The 12,205-nt window shown below is 53.6% G+C and overlaps 2 protein-coding genes and 1 long non-coding RNA gene across 3 annotated transcripts in view; 1 reads left to right on the top strand and 2 right to left on the bottom strand.

Moving 5' to 3' along the window:
- The window catches only part of Mypop (Myb-related transcription factor, partner of profilin), a 5,739-nt gene extending 4,487 nt beyond the window's left edge, over positions 1-1,252 (bottom strand). Inside the window, exons 1-2 of the mRNA XM_013032583.1 lie at positions 1,085-1,252; positions 246-292 (exon numbers count right to left, since the gene is read on the bottom strand). Coding sequence (XP_012888037.1) covers positions 246-292; positions 1,085-1,252 — 215 coding nt within the window. The remainder of the gene's footprint in view (positions 1-245; positions 293-1,084) is intronic.
- Positions 1,253-6,839: 5,587 nt separating this feature from the next.
- Positions 6,840-7,259, bottom strand: Nanos2 (nanos homolog 2 (Drosophila)). The gene has a single exon (XM_013032679.1). It carries the CDS (start codon positions 7,257-7,259, stop codon positions 6,840-6,842), a length of 420 nt encoding a protein of 139 aa, XP_012888133.1.
- A 2,502-nt stretch (positions 7,260-9,761) lies between these two features.
- The window catches only part of LOC105998068, a 19,681-nt gene continuing 17,237 nt past the window's right edge, over positions 9,762-12,205 (top strand). Inside the window, exon 1 of the long non-coding RNA XR_001175669.1 lies at positions 9,762-9,830. This is a non-coding gene — a long non-coding RNA (uncharacterized LOC105998068). The remainder of the gene's footprint in view (positions 9,831-12,205) is intronic.

Genomic DNA, 12,205 nt, shown 5'->3' with positions numbered 1-12,205 from the left:
GGTGGGGGCGGGGCAGGGGTCCCCCACTGGCAGGGGCAGGGTATGGGGTAGTCCCGGGACCCCCCACCCATCGTGTGCGGGTGGGATGAGGATCCAGGAGATCCAGCAGGGCACGGGCGCGGACGGAGCTGGGGTCCTCCCCATGCACTAGCAGGGGTGGAGTTCGGGGTCCCCCCCTCCGGCACGGCGTGGCCGGGATTCAGGGGGCCCACCCGGACACTGTCGGGGGACGTGGTTCTGGGTCCCCCGGGGCACTGGCGGAGGTGGGGTTCGGGGGGGACGTCCCCCCTCCCTGGGTCCCCAGGGAAGGGATTCAGTGGCGCCAAATAGCCGCACGGGCCTCTCCAAGCGGAGGGAAACGGGGGTGAGGGAGAATGTGGAGGGAAAGAAGGAAAAGTGGAAAGACAGGAGGTGTCTGCAGAGTTAGAGGAGAACGGGGACACGGGGAGGGGGCCGGAGAGGGAGGGAGGGTGGGGAGGGGTGTCCCGGGAGCCGAGGAAACGTGGAGATCAGGGGAGAGCATGCCGCACGAAGGGGGGGAGCCCGAGGCCAGGGGCGCCCGGGGTCGGGGACGGTGGGGCGCCGTGCGATCGACGTGAGGAGCCCGGAGAGGGGGGAGACACGGGGGCTCCCAGTGACAGAGACACGGCAGGGGCCGAGAGATGCTAGGGAGTCGGGTCTGCGGGGAACGTGGGGGCGCTGGGATGGCCAGGCATTCCGGGGCGCTCCGGAGATAACGGGGGGGGCGGGGAGAGGGCGCGGGAGCCGGGGAGGCCAGCGGAGGCTCTCTCGGGGACTCCGGGAGGAGGGAGGGTCTCGGAGGGTGGGAACCGGGACAGGTCACTCACCGGCGCCGCCGCAGCCCCCGCCTGCCGGTGGGTCAGGGCTCGGGCTTCTGCGGCCTCTTCCCTCCCCCCCCCCCCCTCCCGCCGTCTCCCCTGCCCTCCCCTCCCCTCCCGGGGCCCCGCCCCCTCCCCTCCCGCCGCCCAAGAGCCAAGGCGCATGCGCAGGCGGCGCCAGCCCCCCCTCTCGACGCCCTTCCAGCCCGGGTTTCCAGCCCAGTTTGTAACCAGGGCGCAGGCGCGGAACTGCCCTCCTCGGGTTTCCCCCTGCAGGCCGCGGCCGCGCAGCCGCAAACGTAGCGCGGCTCCCGTTTCTCTCCCTTCCCACTCCCCCTCTGCTCCTCCAACACCCGCCCAGCAACCCGACGCCGCAACGGTGCTTGCGCGCGCGAGGCCGGAGCTTTGCGCATGCGCACCCGCGCTCGCCCGCGGAAAGTGGTACCCAGGGCTGCATCCCGGCGCTGGCACAGATGCCGGAGAGATGCTAGAGAGCGCGCTGGGACCGAGCGGCGTGCCCACGCTGCCCTCCACGCAAAAGCTTTCCGGCTGAGGGAAAAGGGAGAGAAACTCGATGGTGGTGGGGAGGGAAAAGCAGTGTCTCCATGACAACTGCGTGGGCGCCTGGGGGGGGGCAAAGGAAAACTTGGCCGCCGCCTCCCATACTCGCCCCTGCACTGGGGCGATTGGGAACTATCTCCTCCGGCTGAGGCGGGGCGACTTGGGGATACTTCGCCCCAGGCAGATGCAGTAACCATAGCAACCTCCAACCTCCCCATCACTTGGAGGTCTCTCTCCACTCCTTTACATCATGACTCCGCGATGGAGTAGGGGCTGTGATCCGGGCTCCAGCCCAGTTTTGGGGCTTGAACTCTGGGCCTGGGCGCTGTCCCTGAGCTCTTCAGCTCAAGGCGAGTGCTCTACCGCTTGAGCCACAGTGCCACTTCCGGTTTTGTAGTGGTTTATTGGAGATAAGAGTCTCACGGACTTTCCTGCCGGATCTGGCTTTGAACCGCCATTCTCAGATCTCAGCCTCCTGAGTAACTAGGATGACAGGTGTGAGCCACCGGCACTCGACTCCAGCCCAGTTTTAAGTGAAAGCATGTAGCAGGCATGAATCTAGAACACCAGTTAGGTGAGATGGCTGGCAGTACGGTGGAGTGAAGTCTGCTCCAAAATGTGTTGGCAGACATCCTTCCAGAAGGGTATTCGTTCGCCTGCGCTTCCCTCCGCGAACAGCCAGGTGCAATTAATGTGAAAGATAAAAACTCCCTATCAGCGGGTGCCGGTGACTGACGCCTCTCATCCTATTTACTCAGGAGGCTTAGATCTGAGAATCGCAGTTCAAAGCCAGCCAGAGCAGAAAAGTCCATGAGACTCTTACCTTTGATAAACCACCAGAAAACCGGACGTGGCGCTGTGGCTCAAGTGGTAGAGTGCTAGCCTTGAACTGAAGAGCTGAGGGACAGCGCCCAGGCCCAGAGGTCAAGCCCCATGACTGACAAAAACAAAAAAACTTACTTGTGCGTGTATGTCATATTACTGAGTTAGAGGGTTCTGTGTTTTTTTTTTGGGGTCCGGTTGTGGGGCCTGAACTCTGGGTCTGGGCTCTGTCCCTCAGCTCTTCAGCTCAAGGGTAGTGCTCTACCACTTGAGCCACAGCGCCACTTCTGGCTTTTTCCTTTTTGCTTATGTGGTGCTGAGGAATCGAACTCAGGGCCTCATGCATGCAAGGCAAGCGCTCTACCACTGAGCCACCTTCCCAGCCCCTAGAGGGTTCTGTTTTATCCCCCCCTCCTGTTACTGACAATGGAACTCTGAGTTATCTGCGCCCCCAATTCCTTTATCTTTGGGGCTGGGAAGGTGGCTCAGTGGTAGAGCGCTTGCCTTGCATGCATGAGGCCCTGAGTTCAATTCCTCAGCCTCACATAAGCAAAAAGAAAAAAGCCAGAAGTGGCGCTGTGGCTCAAGTGGTAGAGTGTTAGCCTTGAGCTGAAGAGCTGAGGGACAGCACCCAGGCCCAGAGTTCTGGCCTGGGTGACTACTAGAAGCCTCTCTGAGAAGATAGTGTCTGAATTGAAGGAGGTCGGCGCATGCGCAGTCCCTACTGAATTCAGGGGACGGGAATTAAGGAGATGGTGAGGGCACTTTGGCCTGGAGCACTGGGAGTGAGACTGCGCAGCACCACCATTCTGCATGAGCATGAGCCCTGAGTGGAGAAGGATGTCCTCTGATTCTGGCTTAAATGGAATTCGGGGGGAGGGGCATTACTTGACAGAACTGACTTGGTGGGGGGGAGTGTGGGTGGAAAATGATTGCTTAGTGAAGAATTGTCAAATAGTTTAGGCTAGAAAGTGGTGTCTACCATCAGGGTCCTGCCTCAGAATATGAGATGTGAGAGGAAGGAAAAGGATGGGGGATGACTGCGTGCCATTGTCCTGATTAATGTAAAGGATAGAGCTGAGCAGGGCCGCTGGTGGCTCAGGCCTGTGAGCCTAGCTACTTAGGAGGCTGAGATCCGAGGATCGTGGTTCAAAGCCAGCCCAGGCAGGAAAGTCCATGAGACTCTGATCTCACATGAACCACTCAGAAAACCAGAAGTGTACTCGTGGTTCAAGTGGTAGAGTTCTTGCCTTGAGCTGAAGAGCTGAGGGACAGCGCCCAGGTCCAGAGTTCAAGCCCCACGACCAAAAAAAAGAAAAGGATAGAGCTGACAGATCTGGGCTACAGAAGGGTCAGTTCAAATTTACCCAAACTTACGTTCCTATTAAGCAAGCACAAATATTTGAGTTGGGATTTCAGAACAGAGAGAGAGAGAGAGAGAATATGCAATAGGACCCTAAAACTCATGGCCTTGAGCTCTAATTGGCTTCTTTGCTGGAGGCTGGTGCTTTACCACTTAAGCCACACCTTCATCTCCAGCTTTTAATAGGTTATTTGGAGGTAACAGTCTCACAGCTCAAGCTGGCTTTGAACCGTGATCTTCAGATCTCAGCCTCCTAACTAGGATTTTAGACAAAAGTTTTTTTTTGGGGGGCTCAGTGGTAGAGGGCTTGCCTTGCATGCATGAGGCCCTGGGTTCTAACCCTCAGCACCACATAAGCAGAAAAAAGCAGGAAGTGGTGCTAGGGTTCAAGTGCTAGCCTTGAGCTGAAGAGCTAAGGTACAGTGCCCAGGCCCAGAATTCAGGCCCCATGACTGAAAAAAAAAAAAAGTTTAAGCAGGCTGGGAATGTGACTCAATGGTAGAGTGCTTGCCTAGCATGTATGAAGCCCTGGGTTTGATTCTTCAGTACCTACCACATAAGCAGAAAAAGCCAGAAGTGTAGGCTGGGAAGGTGGCTCAGTAGTAGAGAGCTTGCTTTGCGGGCATGAGGCCCTGGGTTTGATTCCTCAGCACCACATAAGCAGGAAGAAAAAAAAAAGCTGGAAGTGGCGCTGTGGCTCAAGTGGTAGAGCGCTAGCCTTGAGCAAAAGGAGCTCAATAGTGCCCAGGCCCTGAGTTCAAGCCCCAGGACTGGCACAAAAAAAGTTTAGGAGTTTTTTTTTTTTGTTTTCAGTTTAGAAGCTTTCAATGGACAGATGACATATAATTCTGCACAACCAGAAAAGAATGCTTAGGGAACAAGTATGGATTAAAAAAAAGAGGTGGGAGGCTGGGAAGGTGACTTGGTGGTAGAGCGCTTGCCTTGCATGCATGAGGCCCTGGGTTCGATTCCTCAGCACCACATAAGCAGAAAAAGCCGGAAGTGGGCACAATGGCTCAAGTGGTAGAGCGCTTGCCTTGAGCTGAAGAGCTGAGGGACAGCGCCCAGGCCCAGAATTCAGGCCCCACAACCAGCAAAAACAAAACAAAAAGAGGTTGTTTTTTTTTGGGGGGGGGAAAGAGGTAGTTCTGGGGTTTGAACTCAGGGCCTTTTGCTGTCCTTGAGCTTTTTTCCCCCCCTCCATTTCGGGCTTTTTGGTGGTTAATTAGAGATAAGAGTATCATAGATTTTCCCACTCCAGCTGGCTTCAAACTGCGATTCTCAGCTCTCAGTCATGATGGTAGCTAGGATTATACTCATGAGCCACCAGCAAAGAGGTATTTCACCTCTTTCAGTATTAGAGATTGAACCCAGGGCCTCATGCTAGCTGGACAAGCATGAATTATACCTCCTGAGTTACACCTCCATCCCTAGATAAGAGGTCTTAAGCTGATGTGGAAGTTCACACCTATAGTCTCAGCACTTGGGAGGCTAAGGCAGGAGGATTGACTGCTTGAGGCTAGCCTGAGCTACAAACAGCGTTCCAGCCAGCATGACTACATAGGTAGATCTTTTTTTTCCCCTGGAGCTTGAACTCTGGGTCTGGGTGCTGCCCCTCAGCTCTTCAGCTCAAGGCTAGCGCTCTACCACTTGAGCCATTGTGCCCTCTTCTGGCTTTTTCTGTATATGTGGTGCTGAGGAATCCAACCTAGGGCCTCATGCATGCTAGTCAAGCACTGTACCTCTGAGCCACCTTCCCAGCCCCATATGTAGAGACCTTGTCTCAAACAAAAGAGCAGCCTAGAACTTGTGGCTCCTGTCTCCTGTCATCCTAGCTACGCAGGAGGCTGAGATCTGAGGATCACGGTTCAAAGCCAGCCCGAGCAGGAAAGTCCATGAGACTCTTAAATAAACCACCAGAAAACTGGAAGTGGCGCTATAGCTCAAGTGGTAGAGCGCTCGCCTTGAGCTGAAGAGCTGAGGAACAGTGCTCAGGCCCAGAGTTCAAGTCCCAGGACCAACAGAAAAAAAAAAAGAAGCCAGAAGTAGAGCTATGGCTCAAAGTGGTAGAGTGCTAGCCTGGAGCAGAAAGCTAAGGGACAGTGCCCAGGCCATGAATTCAAGCCTCAAGACCAACAAAATAAATAATGGAGGAAGCTGTCTCTCAGAGTAGAACCCCAGACAGGAGACCAATGAACATCAGATCCAGTCCACAGGTAACACAGACCTCATCCTGCCTGGCCTCCCACTTCCTAGGACTTAGGAACTCTTACGGCAATCCCTGTATCCTCAGCCAGCTTCCAAGGGCTGGACCAGGTAAGGATAGACAAACAGACAGGCCTCAAAGGACAACTCAAAAGGCTCTTTATTTTTGGCCGGCTCAGCCCTGAGCACCAAACAAAACAAAAATCAAGACTTGAGGCTCTTCTTTGCCCCTCACATAAAACCTAAGCAGCTGCACCGAGTGAACCTTGCCAGTTGAAACTTGGCTGGTTTAAGTACAAGCTACCACGATTGAAGAGCTGGTCGCGATGCAGAGACGCAGCGCCCCTCACCCCCGGGGAGAAGGCCCCCTGGGTGGCTTGGATTTTGGAGAGGAGTGAAATGGCAATGAAAATGTACAGAACAACTAACAAGGAGGGAACAGGGGGAGGGGGGAGGTCAGCTCACCCAGAGGTGCTCTGCGAAGCCATGCCACCCTTCTTCAAGGTCCCTTTTGTCCTCCTTCCCAGTTCCTGACAGATGGCCACGCGCCAGGGGCAGGGGAGAAATGAAGGTCCACAGGTGATCGTGAAGATGGCGGAAGACTTCAAACCAGGCTGTCATCTTGCAAGTTCAAAGAGGCAAGGGATGAGGGTCATCATCGTGTCCAAATTCCTGGGTGGGAGGGGAAGGGGTCGTCCCATCTGGCTTAGGAATCAATGATCGCCACCACTCCCTAAGCCATGGATGCTCAGGAGTAGTATGAAGTGTCACCAGCAGTGGGGTCCCCCAAAAGGCTGAAGATCCATGAAGCATGAGGCCAGAGGGAATCCCCGGAGGGGGGGGTTGTACATGATCCACAGGGTAATGGACAGACTGGCCTGGCTGTCTGCAGCCTCCAGCATTCCAGTACCCAGTCAAGATGGAGGCGGGGGGCTGGAGATCCAGGGTAAGGTGACAGATGGCAGAAGAGAGGGGTTTGGAACTTAGAACAAGGAAGATCGGGGTGTGGGGGGGAATGAAGGGGTGGTGGTAGGCAACTAGCCCAACCCTCAGCGTTTGACTTTGCGGCCCGCTGAGTTGCGTCCACTTCGCCGATAGAGTGACTGCTCATTGCCGTTTAGGGGACAGTACTTGAGCGTGTGCGCCTGGCCCCCAGTGGCCCCGCACAGGGGACACACGTAGTGCCTCAGGATGGGGCACACCACGGTGCCCTCCCGGGTCTTCAGCTGGTGGGACGTGTAGACATGGCGCGATTCTCCGTTGTGTTTGCAAAAGTTACACAGAGTGGGCAACTCTGCACAGGCCCCTGGCCCCTGATCTTGCTTGGGCCGCAGCTGGGGTCTTGACTCCTTGGCCTCCTCCTCCTCCTGGACCTCCAGCTTGGAGCTCCGATGCTGTTGAACCAGTTCCAGGACAACCTGGCTGAGGTTGAGGTAATCCTTCCACATGTCGAAGGCCGGAAGATCCATGAAGAGGCTGGCGATGGGCCTGGTGGGAGGAAGAGACAGGGGCTGGAGCGCAGGAGCAGCAGGTGTTTCTGTGGAGCAGAGGGGGGCTGCATCCCTTTTATACTCCAAAGACCCTTCTAAGTAAAAGGTGGAGCTTAGGATTTAAAGTGCCCACTCCCAGACCAGAAACCTCACGGGATTCTAATCTCCCACAGAGAGGAGGAGGGAGGAGGGCCTTCCAGCCCTCTACTCTCTACGCCTCAGTTTCCCCTCTGCTCAACTTAGACCCAAGCCGGTAATTCTGCCCCTCATGTTCTCCTTACTCTCCCTTTCTCCAAGACCGCAGGGACTGCTCTGTCTACACTCCTGAGCCAGTTACCTGCCGGATCTGATCGATTCCTCACCACAATGTAACACGGGGGAAACAGATCTGTTCCCATTTTAGAGATGAGCAGCAGCTTCAGAAACAGAGACCTGCCCAGTGGCACACAGCTGGCAAGTGGCAGAAATGGGTTCTGTAGGACCAAAGCAAGCCCTCCTTAAACTTTCCTAAGGTCGATGGCTCACGCCTGTAATCCTAGCTACTCAGGAGGCTGAGATCTGAGGATTGCAGTTCAAAGCTAGCCTGGACAGGAAAGTCTGTGAGATTCTTTATCTCCAATAAACCACATGGAAAACCAGGAGTGTCGCAGTAGCTCAAGTAGTAGAGCACTCTCCTTGAGCTGAGAAGCTGAGGGACAACACCCAGGCCCAGAGTTCAAGACCCATGATGGAAAAAAAAAAAAAGAGGTTCTTAAAAAAAATGTGTGTGTGTGTGTGTGTGTGATGGAGCCCTTGTTTTATGTTTGTTTGTATTGTTTTGGTTTTGGTCCATTGTAGGGCTTGAACTCAAGGCCTAGGCTCTGTCCCTGAGCGCCTTCCAGTTTTCTGGTGGTTCATTGGCGATACAGCATTTCATAGATTTTTCTGCCAAGGGCTGGCTTTGAACTGTGATCCTCAGATCTTAGTCTCCTAAGTAGTGAGGATGACAGGCGTGAGCCACTAGCACTCAGCTCCTTAAGTTTTTTTTTTTTTTTTTGAGGTCCAGTCGTGGGGCCTGAACTCTGGGCCTGGGCGCTGTCCCTCAGCTCTTCAGCTCAAGGCTAGCGCTCTACCACTTGAGCCACAGCACCAATTCCGTTTTTTTCTTTTTGCTTATGTGGTGCTGAGGAATCGAACCCAGGGCCTCATGCATGCAAGGCAAGTGCTCTACCACTGAGCCACCTTCCCAGCCCAAGTTTTTTTTTTTTTTTTAAATCAACCACTGAGTTAAACAGCCTCAATCCCAGACCAAAGAGCCCGACTGGTACAAGTACTGTGGTTCCCAGCACTTGATAAACATCATCTGTACCCAATGGTCACTTCTATCCACTTGAGAAAGACAGGCAGCTCAGAGAGGTTAGGAATGTCCTCAGGGTCACACAGCCATGGCAGAGTTGGAATGGAAACGCCCACAGCCCTCCAGGGAATTGTTACAAGGGGCAGAGGACCTTGGCAGTGAGTGGGCTATAAATCCACTCAGACTGGAGTTCAAACCTGACCTAACTACCTGCTTGAGCAAGTAGCTGTGACCTGGGGACTTAACCTCTCCCAGCCTCAGTCTCCTCAACTGTTACTTGAAGATGACATCAATATGTACCCCAGCCTCAGGGACTGTGCTTGTGGTGACAAAGCCCCCAACCGTAGAGCCTAGTCCCTGGGGCATTCTCATGAACCATGATCATTAAGACCATGTAGGCTGAGTAGTCACCTAGCATGTGCAAAGGTCCTGTGTTCCAGAAGGAACACTGGAGGTAGGAGGGTGGGAAATAAGCCATTAGAAAAGTCCCATCATGCAGACAAACGAAAGGGAAGGTTAGAGAGGTAGGGAGAAGGGCTGACAAATCCATATGGTTGGCCTGGGAGGCTTCAGGGAAGTTTCTAGATAGTGTCTCAGATACCCTCCCACTGACCCTGGGACTCCACTGGCTCAAGAGAAAGCAGACAAGCTTAGAAGGGACTAGGAAGGTAAAGGCCAATGGGAAAGGTAGGGGTTATCCACTTCCAGGGTGCCTCAGTTTCCCACAGCCTTCCATCAGTGGACCTCCTCAAGAAGATAAGAGACTGAAGGAATAGAGGCCCACAGAGTGGAGGTCTACAAGAAGCAGAGGCTGCTTTCTGTTGTAGAAGACCATGATGGAGGGGAGGATCTCTCTGGGCCAAGAGCTCAATAGGAAGCCAAGGTGGCCTTCGGTTGGAGGAGGAAGGGACACATGCAGTGTACAGCAGAGCCTGGCCCCAGTGGCTCAGTGCTGGTCACTGTGTCTGAGACCCAAGGATAGACAAGACCTTCAAGGTTCATGGCAACCCCGCTCCCCCCTTAACAATTGCACCTGTGATTGGCAGACGCCCAGATTCTGTGGTCAGTCTGTCTTCTTTCTTTTTCCATTATTTGCCTCTCCACACACCCCCACCTCACCCTTAATTAATTGTTTTGTTCTAGGAGTCTTGTTGTTTGGCCGGGGCTGGACTTCCTCCCGCTCCAGTCTTGGGGAGAAAGACACACCTCTTCAGGTAAGCCCTCTTCCTCCCTGCAGCCACCGGGGAAAGCGCTGGAGAGCCGGAGGTGAAATGGACAAGAAACTGACCAGCCCTACTGTTTACTCCTGGAGGCCGCCCCCGCCCCTGCCCAGGCCACGCCCACCCGCCGGCCTGGGGGCGCTGGGTGTTTACTTAGGGGATGTTTTTTCTGTTTCAGCCCAGAAAACAGCACTTGGGGGTGTTCACAGACGCTTGATGGGGGGGGGGAGAAGAAAGATCAGGGGAAAAGAGACCCCTTAGGGCCAATGAAGACATCGTGTGTGTGTGTGTCTGTCTGTCTGTCTGTATGTGTCTGTGTGTTTGTCTGTCTGTGCCTTGAGCTCAGGGACAAGGCACTGTCCCTTTTTTACAGAAGGGTGGGGCTCTACCACTTGAACAATAGTTCCACTTGCAGCTTTTTGATGGTTCATCGGAGATCAGAGTCTCCTCGGGCTTATCTACCCAGGCTGGTCTTGAATCTCCATCCTCAGATCTCAGCCTTCAGAGTGGTTAGCATTACAGCTGTCAGCTACCAGAGCCCAGTTAGACGTAACTTTTTTACCCAAGATTGTCCTCAGATCTCAGTCCTCCTACCTAAGGCCTCCTGAGTATCGGGGAAGACTTTCATGAACCGTGTTTGAGGCAGGATCACACACAGTATCTGCAGTGTGGGTTAATATTTCTCCATTTACTATGGGGTCATCTCCTGTAAGCTCACTGTAAATCCAAAATCTTAAAGTCAAAAATTCATTGCAGCCAGGAGCTGGAGTGAGGCTGAAATCTGAGGATTGTAGCTCAAAGATAACCCTGACAGAAAAGTCCCTATGAGTTTCTTATCTCCAATTAACCACCCAAAAACTGGAAGTGAGGCTGCAGCTCAAGTGGTAGAGCACTAGCCTTTGAGCAAAGAAAGCTCAGGTACAACATCCAGGCCCTGAGTTCAGGCCCCAGGACCAGCAGGAAAAAAAAATGCATTTAAGTCAGGCACAGTACCCAATTGACTGTAATCCTAGCTACTCAGGAGGCTGGGAGCTGGAGGATCATTGTTTGAAGTTAGCCAGGGCAGAAAAATCCCCAAAACCCTGTTAGTACTTCATCAACAAAAGTCAGACTGAGTAACCAAGGAGACTCAAGTGTGAGGCCCTGAGTTAAAAAACCCCAGTACCAACACACACACAAAACTGTAGTAAAACATCCTTGAGCCGGGCGCTGGTGGCTCACGCCTGTAATCCTAGCTACTCAGGAGGTTGAGATCTGAGGATCGCAGTTCAAAGCCAGCCCGGGCAGGAAAGACCATGAGATTCCTATCTCCAATAAAAACACTAGAAAACCGGAAGTGGTGCTGTAGCTCAAGTGGTAGAGCGCTCGCCTTGAACTGAAGAGCTGAGGGACAGCGCCCAGGCCCAGAGTTCAAGCCCCAGGACCGACAAAAAAAAAAAAAAATCTTTGAGCCAGGCACCAGTGACTCATGCTTGTTTCTGTTTCTGTAATTGTTACTGTGTATCCTCAACTGGATCTTCTGAGTCTCACAAGGTTCTTGCCAGGTCAGGTCATAATTATAAAGGGCCCCAGACACCTGTGCACAGAGTCCACCTACAAGAGGCTAAAATCTGAGGATTACAGTTCAAAGCCAGCTGGGGTAGGAAAGTACATTGAGACTTTTTTTTTCTTGGTCGGTTGTAGGGCTTGAACTCTGGGCTGGCTTGAGCACTGTCCCTCAACTCAAGGTGAACGTTCTACTACCTGAGCCACAGCGCCACTTCCGGTTTTCTGGTGGTTTATTGGAGATAAGAGTTTCACAGACTTTCCTGCCGGGGCTGACTTTGAACTGTGATCCTCAGATCTCAGCCTCCTGACAGGCGTGAGCCACCGCCGCCTGGCTCTGCCTAGGCTGACTTTGAACCGAGATCCTCAGATCCTGAATAGCTAGGATGACAGGCGTGCCAACTGGAGCCTGGCTGCATTGAGACTTTTTTTTTTGGTAGGTTGTGGGGCTTGAACTCTGGGCCTGGGCGCTGTCTCTCAGCTCTTCAGCTCAAGGCGAGCACTCTACCACTTGAGCTACAGCGCCACTTCTGGTTTTCTGGTGGTTCATTCGAGGTAAGAGTCTCATGGACTTTCCTGTCCAGGCTGGCTTTGAACCATGAACCTCAGATCTCAGCCTCCTGAAGAGCTAGGATGACAGGCGTGAGCCACTGGCATCCGGCTTTTTTTTTTAAATGTATAACTACCAAATATATTTATTTCTACCATTTGGGATAAGGGGGTGTTTTCATCTCTTTTTTTTTTTTGGGTCCGGTCGTGGGGCCTGAACTCTGGGCCTGGGCGCTGTCCCTCAGCTCTTCAGCTCAAGGCTAGCACTCTACCAC

The sequence above is a fragment of the Dipodomys ordii genome, unplaced genomic scaffold, assembly GCF_000151885.1.
Source record: "Dipodomys ordii isolate 6190 unplaced genomic scaffold, Dord_2.0 Scaffold156, whole genome shotgun sequence".
NCBI classification, from domain to species: Eukaryota; Metazoa; Chordata; class Mammalia; order Rodentia; family Heteromyidae; genus Dipodomys; species Dipodomys ordii.
This window is presented reverse-complemented; position numbering and strand designations above follow the sequence as displayed.